General features: G+C 41.2%; 1 protein-coding gene across 2 annotated transcripts in view; it reads left to right on the top strand.

Annotated features, from left to right (window-relative positions):
* ITGA2 (integrin subunit alpha 2) overlaps positions 1–19,924 on the top strand; it is a 57,559-nt gene that overhangs the window by 34,629 nt on the left and 3,006 nt on the right. For both annotated transcript variants that reach the window (XM_083465726.1, XM_083465727.1), the window contains exons 16-29: positions 1,894–2,033; positions 2,766–2,917; positions 3,907–4,017; positions 5,537–5,619; positions 6,087–6,228; positions 7,213–7,305; positions 8,218–8,294; positions 8,430–8,513; positions 9,206–9,308; positions 10,833–10,943; positions 11,796–11,900; positions 12,652–12,765; positions 15,455–15,544; positions 19,420–19,536. In XM_083465726.1, coding sequence (XP_083321852.1) covers positions 1,894–2,033; positions 2,766–2,917; positions 3,907–4,017; positions 5,537–5,619; positions 6,087–6,228; positions 7,213–7,305; positions 8,218–8,294; positions 8,430–8,513; positions 9,206–9,308; positions 10,833–10,943; positions 11,796–11,900; positions 12,652–12,765; positions 15,455–15,544; positions 19,420–19,536 — 1,522 coding nt within the window. The remainder of the gene's footprint in view (positions 1–1,893; positions 2,034–2,765; positions 2,918–3,906; positions 4,018–5,536; positions 5,620–6,086; positions 6,229–7,212; positions 7,306–8,217; positions 8,295–8,429; positions 8,514–9,205; positions 9,309–10,832; positions 10,944–11,795; positions 11,901–12,651; positions 12,766–15,454; positions 15,545–19,419; positions 19,537–19,924) is intronic.

Below are 19,924 nucleotides of genomic sequence, written 5' to 3'. Positions count from 1 at the left end.
CTCCAGACTGGATTATTGTAACTCGCTCTTCGTAAGCTCTTTCAATATGCCCTTGTCATTATATGCATCTTAATTTTGTTATGTTGCTTCCTTCAATGCGTTCCTGGCCTCATAAGTCTTTTCTCTCGCCTTCTCTCTCCCCCTCAACCACCCAATAAACTCCTTGCTGCCTACTTTGCGAAATGGCAACACCAACAGTAAACCTATGGTGAGATGTGGACGGATTTATTTTGGGCATACGCTGGCAGACCACGTATCCTGAAATATTCTTGTCCCATCGATCCTGGACGGATTTATTTTGGGCATGCGTTGGCAAACCACGTATCCCGAAATATTTTTGTCCCATCGACCCTGGCGAACTTATTTTGGGCATTTGTTGGCACACCACTAATCCTGAAATATTTTTGCCTTATTTACCCAGAATGCCTCGCAAACAAGAAAAGAAAGGGGGAGATAAAGGGAAGTTTTCCTTCTGCCCATACTTGCTGCATTTTGGGGAAGCCTTGCACCTTTTCTCTTGCATTCTAGAAAGTCTTGCTTATAATCTTTTCCCTGCTTTTGCACACACTGTACAGTTCTGTTCTAAACACCAAGACATTCTCTCCTTGCTCAGCTCACCCCAAGTTCATGATGACTTGTTCTTTATGCCTAGCTGACCACATCTACAGAACTTGATTGTTATATTGTTTCGTGCCATATTAATCTCTAGTTACAATTTAATTAGGAGGCTTCATGCCTGTCTAGTTCCAGCTTCGATTCCCAGCCTTTACTCCATCGATGATAAATGATCACACGTAATCCCCACCTCTCACATGTAATTCCCGCCTTATGCTTATGTATCAACCAATCAGCGACAAGCACACCTGTGGCAATGCTTGTAATATTCAATAAAAGAGGCTCTCAGGGTCCGCCCAGACAGGCGCCTCATGTTACACCTGCCTCTCGTCTCCTGTGATTTTTCATTCCTACAACGTGGGGCTGCCCTTGAGACTGACCCAGAAACTCCAGCGGGTGCAGAATGCTGCAGCGAGACTCCTTATGGGGTCTTCGCTGCGAGATCACATTCACCCGGTGCTATACCAGCTGCACTGGCTCCCGGTGGAGTATAGGATCAGGTTTAAGGTGCTGGTTTTAACCTTTAAAGCCCTATACAGCCTAGGACCCTTGTACCTACGGGACCGCCTCTCCTGGTATGCCCCACAGAGAAACTTGCGGTCTTCAAATTAAAACATCTTGAAGGTCCCAGGCCACAGAGAAGTTAGGCTGGCCTCAACTAGAGCCTGGGCTTTTTCGGCCGTGGCTCCGATCTGGTGGAACACTCTGTCACAAGAGACCAGGGCCCTGCGGGACTTGACATCTTTCCACAGGGCCTGCAAGACCAGGCCTTTGGCCAGGGCACAGCCTGACTCACTCCCTCGGCAATCTTCGCGGAGCTCTGGCCCAATGGTTGCCAGTGGCTTGAATTAATTAATTTTATAATGAATGATTTTAGAGTGTTGTTTGTGCTGTACTTTTGTACTGTTTTATTGTTGTTAGCCGCCCTGAGCCCGGCTTTGGCTGGGGAGGGCGGGATATAAATAAAATTTATTATTATTATTATTATTATTATTATTATTATTATTAATGACCCTTCTCCCACTGCTTCTCTTCCAGTCCCTAACTTAATTCTGAATGAGAGAAAGAAATTTAGGGTGGCATTCAACTCAGTACTGAATATATGTTTAGCCTGAGGTCGCACTATATTCTATGGGACTAGCTCCCTATTGTGTATACGAATGCAGCCTAATTGACTGTTGATTTTGTAAGTATAAATTCTAGATAGATGCCTCCTCAGAACAAATCTCCCTTTTTTGCAATTAAGTTTACAGGCAAATCTGCCTGTTTGTATTTCAGGTCTCAGAGTATTGCTGCTGTGTCCATCCATGTATCAGCTACACCGAAGAAGATAAGCTTGCTAAACAGGAATACAGAGGTAGTTCTCCACATATGTTTCAGTGCAACCTTTAGACCTGCTCACAGGACAAATCAAGTGGGTAAGTATTTCTACAGTCTTGTTTTACATGATTATTATTTTTTTTAAAAGAGTATTACTTGTTGGGGCAAGATGACCTACTACTGTAAGGCTGCAATTGCAAGATCCCTTATGGGCATAAGCTTCACTACACTTGGTGGGATATACTCCCGAGTAGACATGTATAGGGTTGCATTGTTGATTTAAGTAAAATTCTTACTTCTGATTAAGGCTGGGATGAAAATATTTTCAATAATTGCAAATAAAAGAATAAAGGAGATGTGTGTGATTGTGCCACTGAAAAGCTGTATCAAAAATGCAAAATTTCTTGTCCTTCTGTGGACAGCACCAGTGCATCACCAGGGTAGGTTTAGTACTGAATATTCCAGTTATTTGTGTAGGAACAAATATATGTGAACTTAGGCTCCCCCTCCTCACAGTAGGGTAACCAGATGCTCCTTGAATAATTGTGTAGGAGAGATAATTTTATCTGGTGTTCTTGACAATTCATAATAGCTGAAATTCCCTTTCCTTCACAACTTTTTCTCTTGTCTTCTTTTTCACTGGGCTGCCGAAGAGCAGTTATAAAGGATCATGAAGATATGAAGTGTTTTTAACTGATGTTTGAAGTTGTGTTTTTTTTATTGTTGTAAGCTGCCCCGAGTAATAAATTTGCATTAGAAGGGTGCGATGTAAATTTCTCAATGAACAAACAGATTCCTTTAAAATATGTACCTTTTTTTTTCCTTTTTAGATATCAGATACAACCTGACATTGGATGCTGATCTCTTGTCTTCTCGAGTGACTTCCCGAGGATTGTTTAAAGAAAATAAGGAGAGGTATCTACAGAATAATATCCTAGTCCGCTCCACGGAGAACTGCAAGGAACATGTTTTTAATGTTCAGGTAGATATTAGCTAACTGATCTATATGTTATGCATATTTGTAGAAATGAATGGTTGTGGCCTGGCCCTTGCAAACAGCAGGTAACAGTTGCAGCTTGCAGCTAGTCTGCCTGTACAACTTCAGACAGCCATTGAGAGATCATATGATGGAATGTTCCATTGGCATCTGTATATAAACTCCATCACCTATCAATAACAACCATCGCAGACCTTAGGATTGGCAGAGGAGGTGCTGCTGCCACTGGGGGCTGCCCAGTTGGTGTTGACAGGGCCTTTTCAGTGGACGTTGTGGGATGCTGTTCCTGGTGTGGTGTGCCTGTATCCCTAATTGCTGACTCAGGAGGAATATAAAGACATCCCTGTCTAGGCATTTGGTGGCTTAAAAACACTGCTCCTGGTAACCCTGCGGTAGCTAGCTGAGATAATGTTTTTAACTGCAACAGCTTTTATTTTTTATTGTGGAGGTGTTAGCCACCTTGGGCAGGGCCGTCTTTAGCATATGCGGCGCTGGGAATTGTAGTCCGGAGTGTCATCTCTTTACTAAAACCGCCGTGTGTTCAATCACTCAGCCACTCCCCACCCATGGTTTGGGTAAATGTAATTAGGAAGGGGTAGTACTGTGATAAGTTAGTCTTGTACAAAAACAAAATGTTCGGCAGAATGCAGTGTATTAAAAAAAAAATTCAATATTATTTATCAGAGCCAGAAACTCCTGTCTTCCACTGCCTCTCGCAGCTTGGTCAGACTCATGCTTGAAGCTACCAGCATGAGTTTGACCAAGCTGCGGGAGGCAGTGGAAGACAGGAGTGCCTGGCATGCTCTTGTCCATGGGGTTATGAAGAGTCAGACACAACTAAACGACTAAGCAACAACATCAGATCATTTGGACCACTGAATTACAGGTATTCTCAGCCAGCAGTTGTGTATATGAGAAATATTAACTGAACAGATTTCAGCTGGTGGTTTGTATTTCTATGTTTGTGTTTATAGGAGCCCTCTGATGCTGTCAACTCTCTTAGTGTGCGTGTTGATATTGGCCTCAATAATCCTGGTTCAAGTCCTGCTCTTGACAAAACTTCCCCTGCATCTGTTACTTACAGTGTAAGTATATTAACACACATTACTCTTGCTGCATAATCAATAAGTTGACATGTGATCAATATGAGTCCCACTATAGTAACAGAAAACTAGGTTGTTTTAGTGGCACTGATCGGCTAAATCTATCAGTGCCATGACTAGACTAAAAATATAGAATTTGTTAACAAGCACAGGAGTCAGCATTCTTTGGACCCATATACAAAGTTCAGGGACTAGCAATGCCTCAGTTGAGAACAGCTTTACAAGCCCCCAAATCCTGACTCACATTGAAAATTTCATCAGAGAATACTTCCTGACTTACCATCCATTTGCAAAATGTCTGGTGGGAGCAAATAGCAACCTGCTGCTGTCAGAAAAAGATGGCCTTCAATGGCAAGTTTCAGCAGCAGCAGCATGTCAACAAAGAGAGCTGTTAGTCTCCTTAAATCGGTGCTGTGGTCTAAACCACTGAGCCTCTTGGGCTTGCCAATCAGAAGGTCGGCGGTTTGAATCCCTGCGACGGAGTGAGCTCCTGTTGCTCTGTCCCAGCTCCTGCCAACCTAACAGTTTGAAAGCACACCAGTGCAAGTAGATAAATAAGTACCGCTGTGGCAGGAAGGTAAACGCCGTTTCCGTGTGCTCTGGTTTCCGTCACGGTGTTCTGTTGTGCCAGTATCGATTTAGTCATGCTGGCCACGTGACCTGGAAAGCTATTTGTTGGCAAATGCCGGCTCCCTCGGCTTGAAAGCGAGATGAGTGCCACAACCCCATAGTTGCCTTTGACTGGACATAACCGTCCAGGGGACCTTTACCTTTTTACCTATTGAAATGTATAGAGAGATTGATTTTTCCTTTGATTTCAGATTGACTCAGGAAAAGGCTGGGCCATTTCCTGCCTCACCCACCCACCCAAGGAGGAGTTGGGAAGCTCAGTTTATTTCTGAGTGTGAATTGAGATCTAAGTGTGAATTGAGATCGAAGTGGAGCTTTCCCATCACTAATCCCAAAAGTCTCAACTTCCATTTAAAGTTGAGGTTTATTTATTTATTTAATTAAAGTACTTTTTAAAATTTTAATAGTTATATTTTCAGAAAACAAAATGATTTGTTTCATGATACACTTGAAAGCAGACCAGGTGAGAGACAGGGAAAGGATTTGGAGAGGGTGGTGTGAGGCATAAGTACATTCAACATCTCTTTGTCAGCCTCATTACAATAAAAGCAGAATAAATGATACGAAGAAAGGCGAAGCGAGCATATTTTCTTGAGCTTACATAGTTCAAAAAATTTGAGCAAGAGTTGGGTTACAGAATTATAAATGTGTTGATTTATTAGCATAGAATAGACAGAGAACCATAGAGACCCTTATTATGACACTTAGGAACTAGTAATAACAGCTGTTTGGATTTTTATTTCATTTTTATTCAATAAATTTATTTCCCATTCTTGCTCCCAAAGACGACCAAAAAGAAATATAGATTCCCCCTACCTTGAACAAAGAAGATGGGAGAAATTTTTAATTTTATTTTAATGTTATTTTGTAGATACCATTTGTTAAAGATTGCGGTGAGGATGAAGTATGCAATACGGACCTTGTGCTTGATGTTCAACAGAAAGGAAATAGTGGGTAAGACCCAATTTTGCATCTTGGTTCAACATTTCAGGTTGGGTTTTGTATTACACACACACACACACACACACACACACACACAGTGGCGGAGCTTCATGCTCCGGCACTGGGGGGGGGGGCGGAGACCAGGCGGAGGTGGGGCTGGCACGCGTCCCGGGGGCACGGCACCCGCAGGGGCACGGGGCACGTCCTGGGGGCGGGGGGCGCCCAGCATGGGCAAGGGGGCACCCACGATGGCACCCTACCAGGATCGCGCTGCGGGGGGAGGTGTGCTCCCCCCGCACTCCTCTCCTCTGCCAGTGTGTGTGTGTGTGTGTGTGTATGGTGTGTGTGTGTGTGTGTGTGTGTGTGTGTATATATATATATATATATATATATATATATATATATATATACCTTGTAAACTCGAGTTCAACCACATTAACTGTGTGTTTCTGTTCTATCTTTTTCCTCCCTGGCAACAGCAAACAACACTTTGTTATCAGCAGTAAGAACAAAAGATTGATATTCAGCGTGAAACTGAGAAACCAGAAGGAAAATGCATACAACACCAGAATTCAAATTGCTTTTTCCGAAAACTTGTTTTTTGCTTCATCTTCTTCACCCGTACGTGTAATGTTTATTTCAGTTTCTACCGCTGTCATTGGTGGTAGTGATACAACTTTTTATTTTTAGAAGAGTATTTACCGTACTTTTCCGTGTATGAGATGAGGGTTTTTTACTCTAAAATAATGTTTTAAAATGGGGGTCGTCTTATACACGGATAGTGCATGGGGGGGGGGTAATTGGTTGCAGCCGCGAGCAAGAGCTTGTCAGCTGCGATTTGGTGGTTGATTGGTAGCTGCTGCAAGGGCTGCTTTGGATTGGCTGACACTGTGGTAATTGGGTGGGTGATTGGTTGCTACAGAAAGGGCTGTTGTGGATTGGCCGAGATTGCGGGTTGCTGTTTGCGAGCGGGCAAATGCTTGCTTGATTTGGCAACACGAGGGATTGTAAGCATTTTGATTCTGGTTAGTGATTTTCATCATTCCCCAACCCCACCCCCCAAAAAGCTTAACAGCCCTGGGCCATCTCCCCCCCCCACATTTTCTTAAATTTGAGTCCCCAAAAATAGGAGACGTCTTATACAGGGGGTGTGTTATACACGAAAAAATACGGTACTTTAAATTTGTGCCCTTTTGTTAGAGTGTGAATCCCACCCAATCTCTTCACCATTGAAAATATATGCCCTGAAATATCAAAACTGCATAATGTTCTATTTTGTCACAAATCAGACCTGTGCAGTGTAGTCCTAAACATGTTTACTCAGAACTCCCACTGAGTTTAGTGGGACTTTCTCCCTAGTAATCATGTTTTAGAATTGCAGCCTAATTCTAGTAGTTCAGTTTGCCAGGCTTAAGAAAGAAACGAGCCAGCCATCTTAACGCTTAGTGGAAAAATCAACTGTCTTGTGCACTTTTTCTCCCACGCCAGTATCTGAGCCTTTCAGTATTATAACCACTTACTTCAGAGTAAGCACTACATAATGCAAGCACCCTCTGTTTCTGTTCTACAGTTTAACGCTGAAAAATGTCTGCTTGTTACTTTTAGGTAGACGGAACTGAAGTTTCATGTCAGATGACCACTATCCAACAGCTTGTCGTCTGCCAAATCAGCTACCCTGTGTTTAAAACAGGACAACAGGTATGTCTTAGAGTTCCTGTGTATTTCTAGGTTTTGCAGAAACAACCAGCTTTGACTTCATGCACGTGTATTGTAGCTCTGCTGATGTAAACAAGCATCCCAGAACTCTCTATGCCTGATTCTAACCAATTGAATTTCCTTTGTGGAAAAATTGGCTCCATGAGATTCCCAGTGAAAGAACCATAGTCTCCTTATGGTGTGCATGTCACAGGTGAGGGGGGATAGTTGCCCTTATTCACCTTAGGATAAAATTCAGAGGTATAATGCACCTCTTGGCCTTCCAGTTACAGTCAACAGGGTAAGTATTAGGAATCAGTGTGGTTTTCATTGCATCAGTGTCAATGCTTCTGATTTGGTGGTGGTGGGAAAGCAATGCATATTTACAGCTGACTCATCAATATTTCTTTAAGGCAGGCCCCTTGGTGTTTAGCTTCAGCACATAGTAACTTGCTGAAATATTTGATGGCTAAAAGCTGAACACAAACTATTGCAATACTTTTACTATTAATATTTATAGATGAAAATTAAATTCTAATTTAATAGCTGTGGTACTTATTTCCATGGATAGCCCCTGCTTTATAACTAAACTAACAAGTTGATACTAGTATAATATATCAACCTCAGATCAGCTGAAGCACAGAAACCAACTGTAGTATGTACAGGTATATGTACTTAGAGCGAGACAGACAGTGAACCTGGGTTCAGGTGTAATGCTAAGCCAAACAATGGCTTAGCCCCAGGAGGCCTGGCAAATGTGGGACTGGGGAAGGTGCTCTGAGAACTCATGTTTGCTCATTCATTCCAAGCCATGATTTGGCTTAGTGCTATGTGCAAACTGGGTCACTGTTGTAAATGATAATTGAAAGCAGCTTTGCTTATTTTAATTTCATCTTTTATCTCTGTTTTTCGTAGGTATCTTTTGATGTTCATTTTGACTTTAATTTGAAAAATCTTCAGAATCTGGCAGTTCTGCGTTTTCAAGCTCTGAGGTATAGTATAATATTTCGTATAACATTTTTGGCATGTTACTTGCAGCTTATAGCAACAGTTAAGGTATTATTATCAGCCTGTGTTTATAAATGCATTGGGCGTTTAAAATATGCAGTTATTTTTATTACTGATAGTGCAAGCAGTGAAGAGGATGATACCAACAATCAGGTCAACCTAACTGTTCCACTTCGCTATGATGCAGAAGTTCACTTAACAAGGTAACTATAAACGACCAACGTTTTTTGCATTAACAAGACTAGTCAAAATTCTGAGCAACTGTAAAAACTAGTGATCCCACTTGTGATTCTAAGCAACTGGCATATAGAAGCATAGGTAAAGGTAAAGGTAAAGGTACCCCTGACCATTAGGTCCAGTCGTGGCTGACTCTGGGCTTGCAGCGCTCATCTCGCTTTATAGGCTGAGGGAGCCGGCGTACAGCTTCTGGGTCATGTGGCCAGCATGACTAAGCAGCTTCTGGCAAACCAGAGCAGCACACGGAAACATCGTTTACCTTCCCACCGGAGCAGTACCTTTTTATCTACTTGCACTTTGATGTGCTTTCGAACTGCTAGGTTGGCAGGAGCTGGGACTGAACAACGGGAGCTCACCCCGTCACGGAGATTCAAACCGCCGACCTTCTGATCGGCAAGCCCTAGGTTCTGTGGTTTAGACCACAGCGACACCCGCATCCCTATATAGAGGCATACTGCTGCCAATATTGGACACAGTACACTGCCATCATGACTAATAGCCACTGATAGGCTTATCCCCCATGATGGTGTAATAAAAAGAAACCAATATATAAATAAATCTCTTCCAGATATGCTTCTGAACTCAGTGACTCTGATCTAATACAAAAAACATTAAGATTTTCAAAAGAATGCTTATTGATACTCTTATTTCTGCTCAGGTTTACCCAAATGAACTTTTATGAGGTTTATTCGGATAACCACATACCTTCAACGGTGAACACTTTCAATGAAATTGGACCCGCGTTCAATTTTTCTGTTAAGGTTGGTAAATATTTCTGCTAGCTTTTAAATGCCTAAGAAATATTTGCCATATTTTTCGCTCTATAAGATGCACCAGACCACAAGACGCACCTAGTTTTTGGAGGAGGAAAACAAGGAAAAAAATATTCTGAATCTCAGAAGCCAGAACAGCAAGAGGGATCGCTGCACAGTGAAAGCAGCAATCCCTCTTGCTGTTCTGGTTTCTGGGATAGCTGTGCAGCCTGCATTCGCTCCATAAGATGCACACACATTTCCCATTACTTTTTAGGAGGGAAAAAGTGAGTCTTATAGAGCAGAAAATACGGTAGTTTTTGCATTTCCTCCTAAAGCATATTGAACTAAGCACTAAGCCAAGGGCAGCTTATTGGGCTGGAGCGAGAATAAGCAGGGCATGCCAGTCCCAAGGGAAACGGGGCCATGGGTAGGTTGCCACATATCTGCTTCTGCACAGCCCTGGGCAAAGGTGGGAGGGAGCAAACTTGAAAGTCAAACTTACCCCATCTGCTCAACATGGTCTACTTTTGCTCTAGACTTAAGGTCTTCCACCAGTAGCACTGCTATTTTATGTTTAAAAAGGTAAAGGGACCCCTGACCTATTTTATGTTTAGGTTCTTAATTTATCTGCATTTATTAATATGCTGCCTTTGCTGCAAGTATCTAAAGACCACATACATGGCCTCACCCTGTTATATCCTCACGACAATTCAGTGAGGTGTGTTGCACTAAGAGAGAAATGACCAGGGATCCTCATCATCTGACACAATGATGATGGGTGTGCCTGACAAGACTGTGCTGAAAGGACTCATTGAGTTTCACTAGTGAACATCTGGGATCCTTTCCACGTTGCAGCTGTGCATACAAAGCCCTGTGCCTATGCTTTGCCTGAAGGCATAATGTTTTGGAAACTTTGCCAGTTTTAAGCCAAATGCACACATGCCATCACACCCTGACTTGACACCCAGAAAACCCAAACATTCTATGCTTAGAATTTTTTGTTGGGATCCAAGGGTTTCTGAATTTTGTTTTTGAGAATCCAATGTCTTTAAAAAATGACATGTTAAATAATGAGGAATGGGAAGGTATATGGGCCAAGAAAAGCATTATAGAGAATGAGAAGAGGAGCTAGGAAAACTGTATGGAGCACTGAAATCATATCCCTTGGCTGCTGGAAGCTTTCTACAATCCTCGTTCTGAATTCAGTGTCTTGAGAAAATACTCCCTGCACATCTTCATAGAATTGTTTTGACACTGAGAATTAGAATGCTGTTTTTCTTTTTTTAAAAGAAGGTTTTACTTAAAAGGTTAAGTGAAAGCTTTTAGGAAGGCAAATTCTGCCCTAGAGTCTAAATTCTGCACTGTGCTTTGATTGTGGTTCTACAAGTTCAGTTCATAAGCACATATATTTTCTAGTAGTAACCATTTTTAAAACTTGCACTTTCCCACTGTTAGTAATAACAGAAAACAAGTCTCACAATATAAACCAACATCTGCAGGAGGTTATCCAGATAATTATTTGTTTTTCAGGTCACAACAGGAAGTATTCCAGTAAGCATGGCATATTTAAAGATCCGTATTCCAGAGCACACCGAAGGGAACAGTCCATTGATGTATGTGACAGCTCTGCACACCAGTCAGGTGAAAAGATAGTCTAGATATTTTAATTACAGTTTACAGTTTGGTCATCTACCTACTATCCCTTGCTTTTTCCTGTAGGACTAATTGCAGTCGTCAACAGGTTTACCATACCCATTGAGTCAATCACCCATCTCCTACTACCCTTCTGAGAAAAACCCCACCCCACCCTCCCACTATATATAAGGGTCTGGTGACTTCTGTTTGAGTGTATCTGAAGAAGCGTCCATGCACACGAAAGCTTATACCCAGAACAAACTTAGTTGGTCTCTAAGGTGCTACTGGAAATTTTTTTAATTTTTTTAATTTATTTTGACTGCGTCAGACCAACACTGCTACCTACCTGAATCTAGTTTACAATACGGTAATAAAGGTGACATGAATGCAATGCAGTATGGAAAGATTAACAATGCTAGGACATCCTGCACCACCATTCCATTGTTTTGCCACTGATTAAGGCTGCAATCCTATACATACTTACATGGGAGTAAGTTCCCTTAAACTGGTGAGCCTTAATTCTGAGTAGGTATGGATGCCTGTAGTTCAAGGCTGCCATCAAGTATGGGAGTAAAGTTATCTGTGCTCAATTGGACTTTACTCTTAAGAGATTTGAAAAGGGTTGAACTTAATGCAGCAGGGGCTGCAAAACAGAAATGCTGCCTTCTGCTTGTGTGAAATGTCCTGTCAGTTCTAGTTCAATAATATATTTTTTATTTGACACATGCAGTAAGGCCATTGCATAGATAAAAGCAGTGGGCATTAGCTAATCAGCTAGATAAAATCTCCATGTCGTCCTTCACATCTATTATTATTATTATTATTAATTAATTAATTAATTAATTATACTCTTTCTAGGGTACTGATATCAGCTGTGATGCACGGATCAATCCATATAAAATAGGACAACAAAGCTATACTGTGTCATTTAAGAAGGAGAACTTCAAAGCTATGAAAGAACTGGTGAGTTGAATTTATGACAGCAGGGGCTGAGACCCTAGTTATTTCATTGTTATTTATAGAAAGTGAATACCTGGACACCTCGTAGTTCAGTTTAGGGGCTTCATACACCCCACACATCAGTCTAGCACCTATCATCATGTGGTTCAGGTTAACCAGCTCAGTCTTAACTAGAAACTGTCCTGTCTGAAAGGAAATGGAAAATTCAGGGTGACTATATGCCAGAATTTACAGGTTGCTTGTAGTAACCCATGGAAAAATTCTTGCAGCTGGATGGGTTGGTGCTTTGGGTAGCAGACTAGAGATGAAATTATATGTTTTCCTCCTTTGCTATCTCAGGTTGTTTACCTGACACAGAAATATGATTGTAAAACTATACTTTGATATATTCATTTGCCATTGATTTTAATGTGTTTCTCTAAGTGCACAGTTAGATTTAAATGCACATTTGGAATTGTAAAGTGTGAATGAAACAAACATAAGTTTGAAACACCTGTGTCATACAGGCACACTCATCAAGAGCCAGGATATTGATAGTATGTTCAGTGGCAACCCAGATCTGTTACTGTATAATGTGCGGAGCTCTTCAAATCAGCAACGTAGCTTTATGTTCTACAACACTGCAGGTTTCTGCTGAACTGTGGAATAACTATTAATGAGAAACAATGAATTCCTAAAATAGAATAAAAATAGTGAATTGCTATACTGACGCATTTTAATGTTATATTATCATCACCCCCCTTTTTTGCAAAAGAACTGCAAGAATGTCCGATGTGATACAATTACTTGCACACTAAAAGACATCGCACTGAAAGCAGAGTATTATGTTAATGTTTCTACCAGAATTTGGAATGGGACGTTTGCAGCCGTAAGTAACATCTATGTTTTAATGAATTACTGGATATTTTCTGTTGTTTAATATTTATGGAGCTAAAAAAAAGAAAAGAAAGAAAGTAAAGGACCCCTGGATGGTTAAGTCCAGTCAAAGGTGATTATGGGGTTGTGGCGCTCATCTCGCTTTCAGGCCGAGAGAGCTGGCGTTTGTTCACAGACAGCTTTCCGTGTCCTGTGGCCAGCATGACTAAACCACTTCTGGCGCAACAGAACACTGTGACGGAAACCAGAATGCACGGAAATGCCGTTTACCTTCCCACCACAGCGGTACCTATTTATCTACTTGCACTGGCATGCTTTCGAACTACTAGGTAGGCAGGAGCTGGGACAGAGCAACAGGAGCTCACTCTGTTGTGCAGATTCGAACCGCCGACCTTATGATCGGCAAGCAGTGGTTTAGACCACAGCACCACCCTCATCCCTTTAGAGCTAAGCACTAAAACACAAAGTTTTGTCTTCTGTTACTTTGCATAACATTGTAAAAAGAAAACATAAATGTAAATGGAGGCTAAATTAGGTGCAATTAGGGGGGAAACCTTGTTGCTACTTTAAAACGGGAAGAGATGCTTTGAACTGCTAACTTGGAGACATGAGCTACACAAGCCGTCAAATGGGATGCTGGAGCGCAGAAAGCTAGAATGGGTTTTGCCACTTTAGTCTGCGATTGAGAGACATCACTTTTAGATTCAGTCTCATCTTAAAAGCTTCCTGCATGTTGGAAGCTTGCATATCAGGGAGAAAGGTTCTAGCCTAGCCCTTTACTAATTATGCTGGCTTTCTCATTTACAGGGAGAGTTATTTATTTTTTTAATGTATCAGGTGTGATTTCCTGCACATGCAGTCTGAAGTGGTGCTGCCAATTTTATTTATTTACTACATTTGTATACTACCCATCCAACCAAATTCTCTGGGTAGTTCACACACACACAAAATAAAACAAAATGCACATTACAAATACAATATAAATTGCAACAGCCGAAAGTCCAACCAAAAAAAATCTGACAACTGATATTAATTAAGCACAGAAGCTAAAACAATGTGAAACAATGTAAATTAGGCATAAAATTCAGCAAGGAGAAACTTAGTATAATAACATAAGCATTGAATAGATTCTGCTTTAAAGGAAGAACAAGAAGACCATTACCTAGTACATGAAATACCACCTGCAAGTGTAAACCAGGCCAAGATGTTCAAATGTTCTTTCACAGACAAAGCTGCCCAATTTGCAATTGCTCGGAATGGGAAAGATGTCTCGAATGTCACAGTGGGACAGTTAGCTTAAGAAAGTACTATATGCATCGCTATCCTGGAATGAAAGCATTAAGTGGAAACACAGATCCTGAAGACTTTGCAGCTGTTTGGTGGACTTTTATGACATATATGAGCAATTGTCCCCATATGAATGTTGCAGCTGCCAAATATGACTGTATATGGAATTATTCACGATATGCCTTGATGTGCAAACAGCCTTTAAAGCCTGCTGTGTCTTTGGTCTTCTCTTGGATCATATGGTGACCTCTTGCCACCCATGTCTAGATGTTCTCTTTTCTTCCAGAACAAGGGAGAGGGGCAGTTTTAATGTCTCACAGCACATAGCTTTAAAAGAGGTTTAGACCAGTGTTTCCAAAACTTGGGTCTCTAGCTGTTTTTGGAGTACAACTCCCATCATCCCTAGCTAGCAGAAACAGTGGCCAGAGATGATGGGAACTGTAGTTCATAAACAGCTGGAGACCTACAGAGGACAGGGCAATCCATAGCTTCTATCCCTGCTGGCTGTGTTTTGCCTCTACTGTTGGAGGCAGCATGCCTCTGAATGGCAGCTTGGAAACCACAGGAAGGAAGAGTTGCACTCAGGCTGTGCTTGCAAGCTTCCCATAGGTATTTTGTTGGCTGCTGTGAGAACAGGATGCTGGACTAGAAGGGTCACAAGCCTGATCATAGCTGTCAACGTTTCCCCTTTTTAAAGGGAAATTCCCTTATTCCAAATAGGATTCCTCGCAAGAAAAGGGAAAAGTTGACAGCTATGGGCCTGATTCAGCAGGATCTTCTCATGTTCTTATCAGATTTACAGTGCAATCATATAAATGGCTACGCAGAATACCGCTGAAGTCCCATTACTCCCAGATAAGTGTGTATAGGATCGCAGTCTTAAATCCTTGACAGACTCAGCATGGAGCTTAAACGAGAAGCCAAGTTACAGGGAACCAGGCAGGGGGCCTTCTCGGTAGTGGCACCCGCCCTGTGGAAGGCCCTCCCACCAGATGTCAAAGAGAAAAATAACTACCAAACTTTTAGAAGACATCTGAAGGCAGCCCTGTTTAGGGAAGCTTTTAATGTTTAATAGGTTATTGTATTTTAGTGTTCTGTTGGAAGCCGCCCAGAGTGGCTGGGGAAACCCAGCCAGATGGGTGGCATATAAATAATAAATTATTATTATTATTATTATTATTATTATTATTATTATTATTATGCCTCCTAAGATGGAACAATTAGCACTATGACCCATTTATATAAAAGTTGAAAGTTGGGAGGTAGCTGTGCATGCCGTTTCTCTAATACCATTGTGTTCCTTTTTAAAAAGGCTCTGTGCCTTAAATAATTGCCTACAATTTATGAAAACCATATATACTTTAATTGCGATATGCTACATTTTTCTGTTGCAGTCAGCGTTCCAGACAGTAGAGTTATCGGCAAGTGCAGGAGTGGATACAAACGATCCAGATCTATTTGTGATTGGAGAAAATGCTTTATCAGTGAGTCTGACTGTTTTATGCTCCAGTCTTGCCACGCTAAAAGCTATTATGTCATTTTCACGCTCATTTAAAAACACATGGCGCGCTGTATCTTCCTCTTATAAAAAGGCTACACTGCTGTTACTGACATGTATAAATTGTTGTGTGAGTTTTAAAGTTACTGGAAACTTAACAGTTTTATGGCATTTCATCTGGCCAAGTTTTGGCTCAAAGGAAACCTAAAGCTATCTATAAAACTTTAAAACTTTGTTATTCAAGACAGTTTTATTCAAAATGGATGTTTGCATGGATCTGATAAAAGTTGGTACAAAAGCACATTTTTTATATTAAATTAGGAGCTTGCAAACCTTCAGAAAAGAAGGTGGCTTTAGATGAATAGATAGAAGGGAAGCAGCAATGGGATATGGAAGTTTGATTCCCAATGCTGAGACGATGTATGGTAAGGTCTACTTATGGAAAAGGGCTAACTTGTATTGATGCCTCTCCATTCTGCCAGATCTTCAGGAGAGATTGTAGTCTGTCAGGTGTCTCTCTCTATGTATTATTGGGATATATTATATAATATACTGTATAATATACTGCCACATTGAGCCTGCTGTCCAATGGTGTGATGGAAAATGAAAATGAATAAATGATGGGTGTGCTGATTTCAGAGCAGGGCTTAAAGGTTTTATCCAGTTGTTTCTCTCCACTCAAGGAAGACACTTCATTCTAATGATGGTTCCTTGAATGGAAGGAAAAAGCACGGGTGGGCCATGGTAATATGGTAATTGGAGGGGTGAGGCCATCTACATGCCCTCTTGATCCCTGTCTGTCAAGACTCAGGAAAGCTAGTTGGATGGGACTGGCAGGATGGGCTGGTGTATCATTACACAAGAGGCATCATCCTGAAACAGGGAGTAGTGTCCCCACTCCTCAGAGTCCTCCCAGGACCTGGAAGAGCTGAATAACTACCACTCGGTCTTGAATGCCCCTATTTCTAGTGTAGGTGATTGAAACTGCTACTGTGGGAAACAGCCCACCCCTTCTGGCAGATCCCTTTGCCCTAAGGGTCTGCCACAGGAGGTAGGCTTTTGCCTCCAAGTCCCAGTTTCCCTAGGAGCAGTCCTTTGTAGCAGCAGCTATCAAGAGCAATGGAGGCATTTGAAATCCTGCAAAATGTCCTGCATGGACGCCGTTGCCACACGGGTCTCCTGTTCCCCAGTGGGCAGTCATTGAAAGCAAGCCTAGGCAAAGCAACAAATGTTGATTTTGTTTTGCATTTGGTGCTGTGTTGAAGGGCTGTCTTCCCCAGCATCCCAGTGAAACTGGGACTGCTGGATAACTGACTTTCTCTTCCCTTTGCCCCTGATGCCTTTTCCTTGCCTGGATGGAGGATATAGAGAGGCAAGAGACTGTGTATAGTAACTAGCCTAAAATTTACATTAATTGCTGTGCCCACTTTTGCCTCTGAACCCCTCCTTACTGGCATGTCACACACACACACACAAACACACACACACACATGCAGAAGGGGTTGAAAAATGTTTCCAGCCTCTGCTCTATATAAACCAGGCACAGGCAAACTTGGCCCTTCAGATGTTTTGGGACTACAATTCCCATCATCCCTGACCACTGGTCCTGTTAGCTAGGGATGATGGGAGTTGTAGTCCCAAAACATCTGGCAGGCCGAGTTTGCCTATGCCTGATATAAACCTTCCCATTTTTAGATCTGCATCAAGGCCTCACTCCCAGTGTCTTCAGAGCCAAGCAGGGACTTTTTCTTGGTGGCACCCCGGGTGTAAAATGATTTCACCAGAGATGCTCAGCTGGTGCCTATTTTCCTGTCTTTTCAGCAGTATGTGAATACAATTACATCCCTCGCCCAGTATTTTAATAGATAATTAATTACATTAATGCTGTTAAAGCTGCTTTTACTGTGGCTTTATAATTATATGGTTTGTAATATTAAATGCTTGATTTTATTTTTATTAGCCACTTGGGAAGATTCCCCCACCCCCAAAGATGGAACAGAAATCTCTTTAGCTAACTTTAAAAACAAATAATTTTCAATTTATTGTGATTTAATTGAATGTAATTGCTGTGAGAGAAGTCTTGATGCATGAATCAAATTAAGGAAATTGTTGTGGTTTCCCACACAGAGAGAGCGAGAGTTAAAATGGGCTATTTGCAGACTGCAATAATGAATGATTCCGCCTCTGCAAAAATCATTATCATGGTCATTTTGTTGCAAAGTACTGTATGTAGAAGACAGACACAATGAAATGTATCAGTGTGTCCACACCCAAAACAGCAGAATAACTATAACAATAAAGCTCTACTGGCAATACATCTGAAATATCTAAGTGGTTTACAGGGTGGAATTGGCCATAAGTTATGAGATTATATTTCATCAAGCAATTTAATTGTAACTTTGCCTTTGGAAGTGAAAAATACATTAAAATGTCCTTCCAGATTTTCAGAGCTAAACCTGAATTCCCATAGATCTTTGAAAACCCTAAATATATTTCGAAGCCAACGAGATCATCTGTATTTATAATTATATTCACTTTATGGAAAGGCTGCCAGCTCCTTGGTTAATGTCAGGATATATTGGCTGATGAAGAAGAAAACAGCAAATCCTTAAAGTTATATTCTTCCAATTATCCAACCTGTGGGTACAATGGCTGTTTAGGAAGGATTTATTCCATATATTTGATTTCATTCATTAGGTGCATCCTAAAATATTCTCTAGGTGGAATACATTGAAACAAAATGCAGTGACTATATCAATTTGGAAATTAAATCATTCACCACCCAGCAACAATTCAACAACAACAAAATCCAAGCAGAGCAAATCCTGCAGTCTCCCATTTTCCGTTTCCCCCCTCAAAGGGAAATACTGACCCCAGAATTTCTGAGTTCAAGGAAGCCTGTTATGTAGGGATGCTGCTGGAATCTGCCTTCACTGAAATTCCGTCATGGAGCCTGGAGTATTTTAATGGGATAAATTTGCATAGGTGAAATGTAAAAAGTTGGAGTATCTTATTCCTCCAAAGGTGCATTTTCTAATACTTTGCAAGATATTTGAAAGCAAATAAAAATGATAAATGGCATGCTTTTAAGTAATTTTCAGCACCCAACATAGTTCCTTCTTTTGTTCTTGGCAGATTAATAATAATAATAATAATAATAATAATAATAAGTGCTTTTTTTGTTAAAAGTTGTAAGTGTATGTGTCAGTTTCTGCTTTCTTCCTTTTTAACACACAGAGACCTGGTTCACACTACATAAGCCAAGCTATCTGGAGATGAGCTTGCAGTAACTTTGCTGTTCCTTTTTACTGCCACAGAGTTAAGACACACTAAGTTTAGCTTAGCAGGTCATCTAAACCCAGTCTCGTAGTTGACCTTTCTCCTCACTAACTACAAACTGTACCCAAGAACAAACCCCCCCAATACATTTTGTGGTTAGTGAAAAGAGAGCTTCTTAACCGGGTTTGAACAACATGATAAGCCAAACCTTGATTTAGCTCAGTTCAGTGTGGTGGTCAAAAGAACCAGTAAAGAGGGATGCTATTGCAAGCATCTCTCCTGCAGCCTGCATATTCCCAGTACGCTGAACTTCGGCTTACTGTATCGTGTGAACCAGGGCACAGTGAAATATTTTTGTATCTTAATTATTATTAAAGTGCAAGTGCAAGATTTATTACCAATGTTCTGAAACCTAGAATTTCTGCTAGAATTCAAACGAAGCAGAACAAAAGGCGAGAGCACAATTACACTTGCCGCTCTCCAACGAGTGGCCAAAGAATGCATGCAGAATGCATTGATCACTTTTGTTTGAGAATTGCTGCTGCCTTACCTTGTCTAACTACAACCATTCTTTCTTTTAAGATTCCGCTCACAATAACAAAGCCCAATGAGAAAGCAGACGTGCCGATTGGAGTTGTGATAGCAAGTGTCCTGGTCGGTCTCCTCTTACTGCTAGCTCTAGTTGCTGCCTTATGGAAAGTAAGTTAACGATTAGGAAGCAATCGTAGGGGAGAAGGCAAATTGCCACGGAACTCCCACTCGTGAGGTGAGAGGCATAGATCCACCACTAGAGGCAGAAAGCTCCTGCACAATCCACTCCGCTCTAGTGGTAAACAATTGAGCTGTTCTGCTCTTATGTCTTGTAGTCATTTCCTCAAATATATTTCATTTTGTGGTTCCTGCTCAATAGTAACCCAGTCATTCCTGGCATAGCAGAACTTAAGAACTGCTTTCCAAAAATTTCCAGAAACCACTGAGAAATCAGCCATGCCTATCTTGAATTCACATACTATAGCTTTATCTGTGGCTGGATTTGAGCATAATGCTAAACTAAGGTTTAGGATTATGTGCATGGAACACCCATTTT

The sequence above is a fragment of the Podarcis liolepis genome (assembly GCF_965112155.1).
Source record: "Podarcis liolepis genome assembly, chromosome: 11".
Classification (NCBI taxonomy): domain Eukaryota; kingdom Metazoa; phylum Chordata; class Lepidosauria; order Squamata; family Lacertidae; genus Podarcis; species Podarcis liolepis.
The sequence above is the reverse complement of the archived record's forward strand: the minus strand, read 5'-3'. Positions and strand labels throughout refer to the sequence as shown.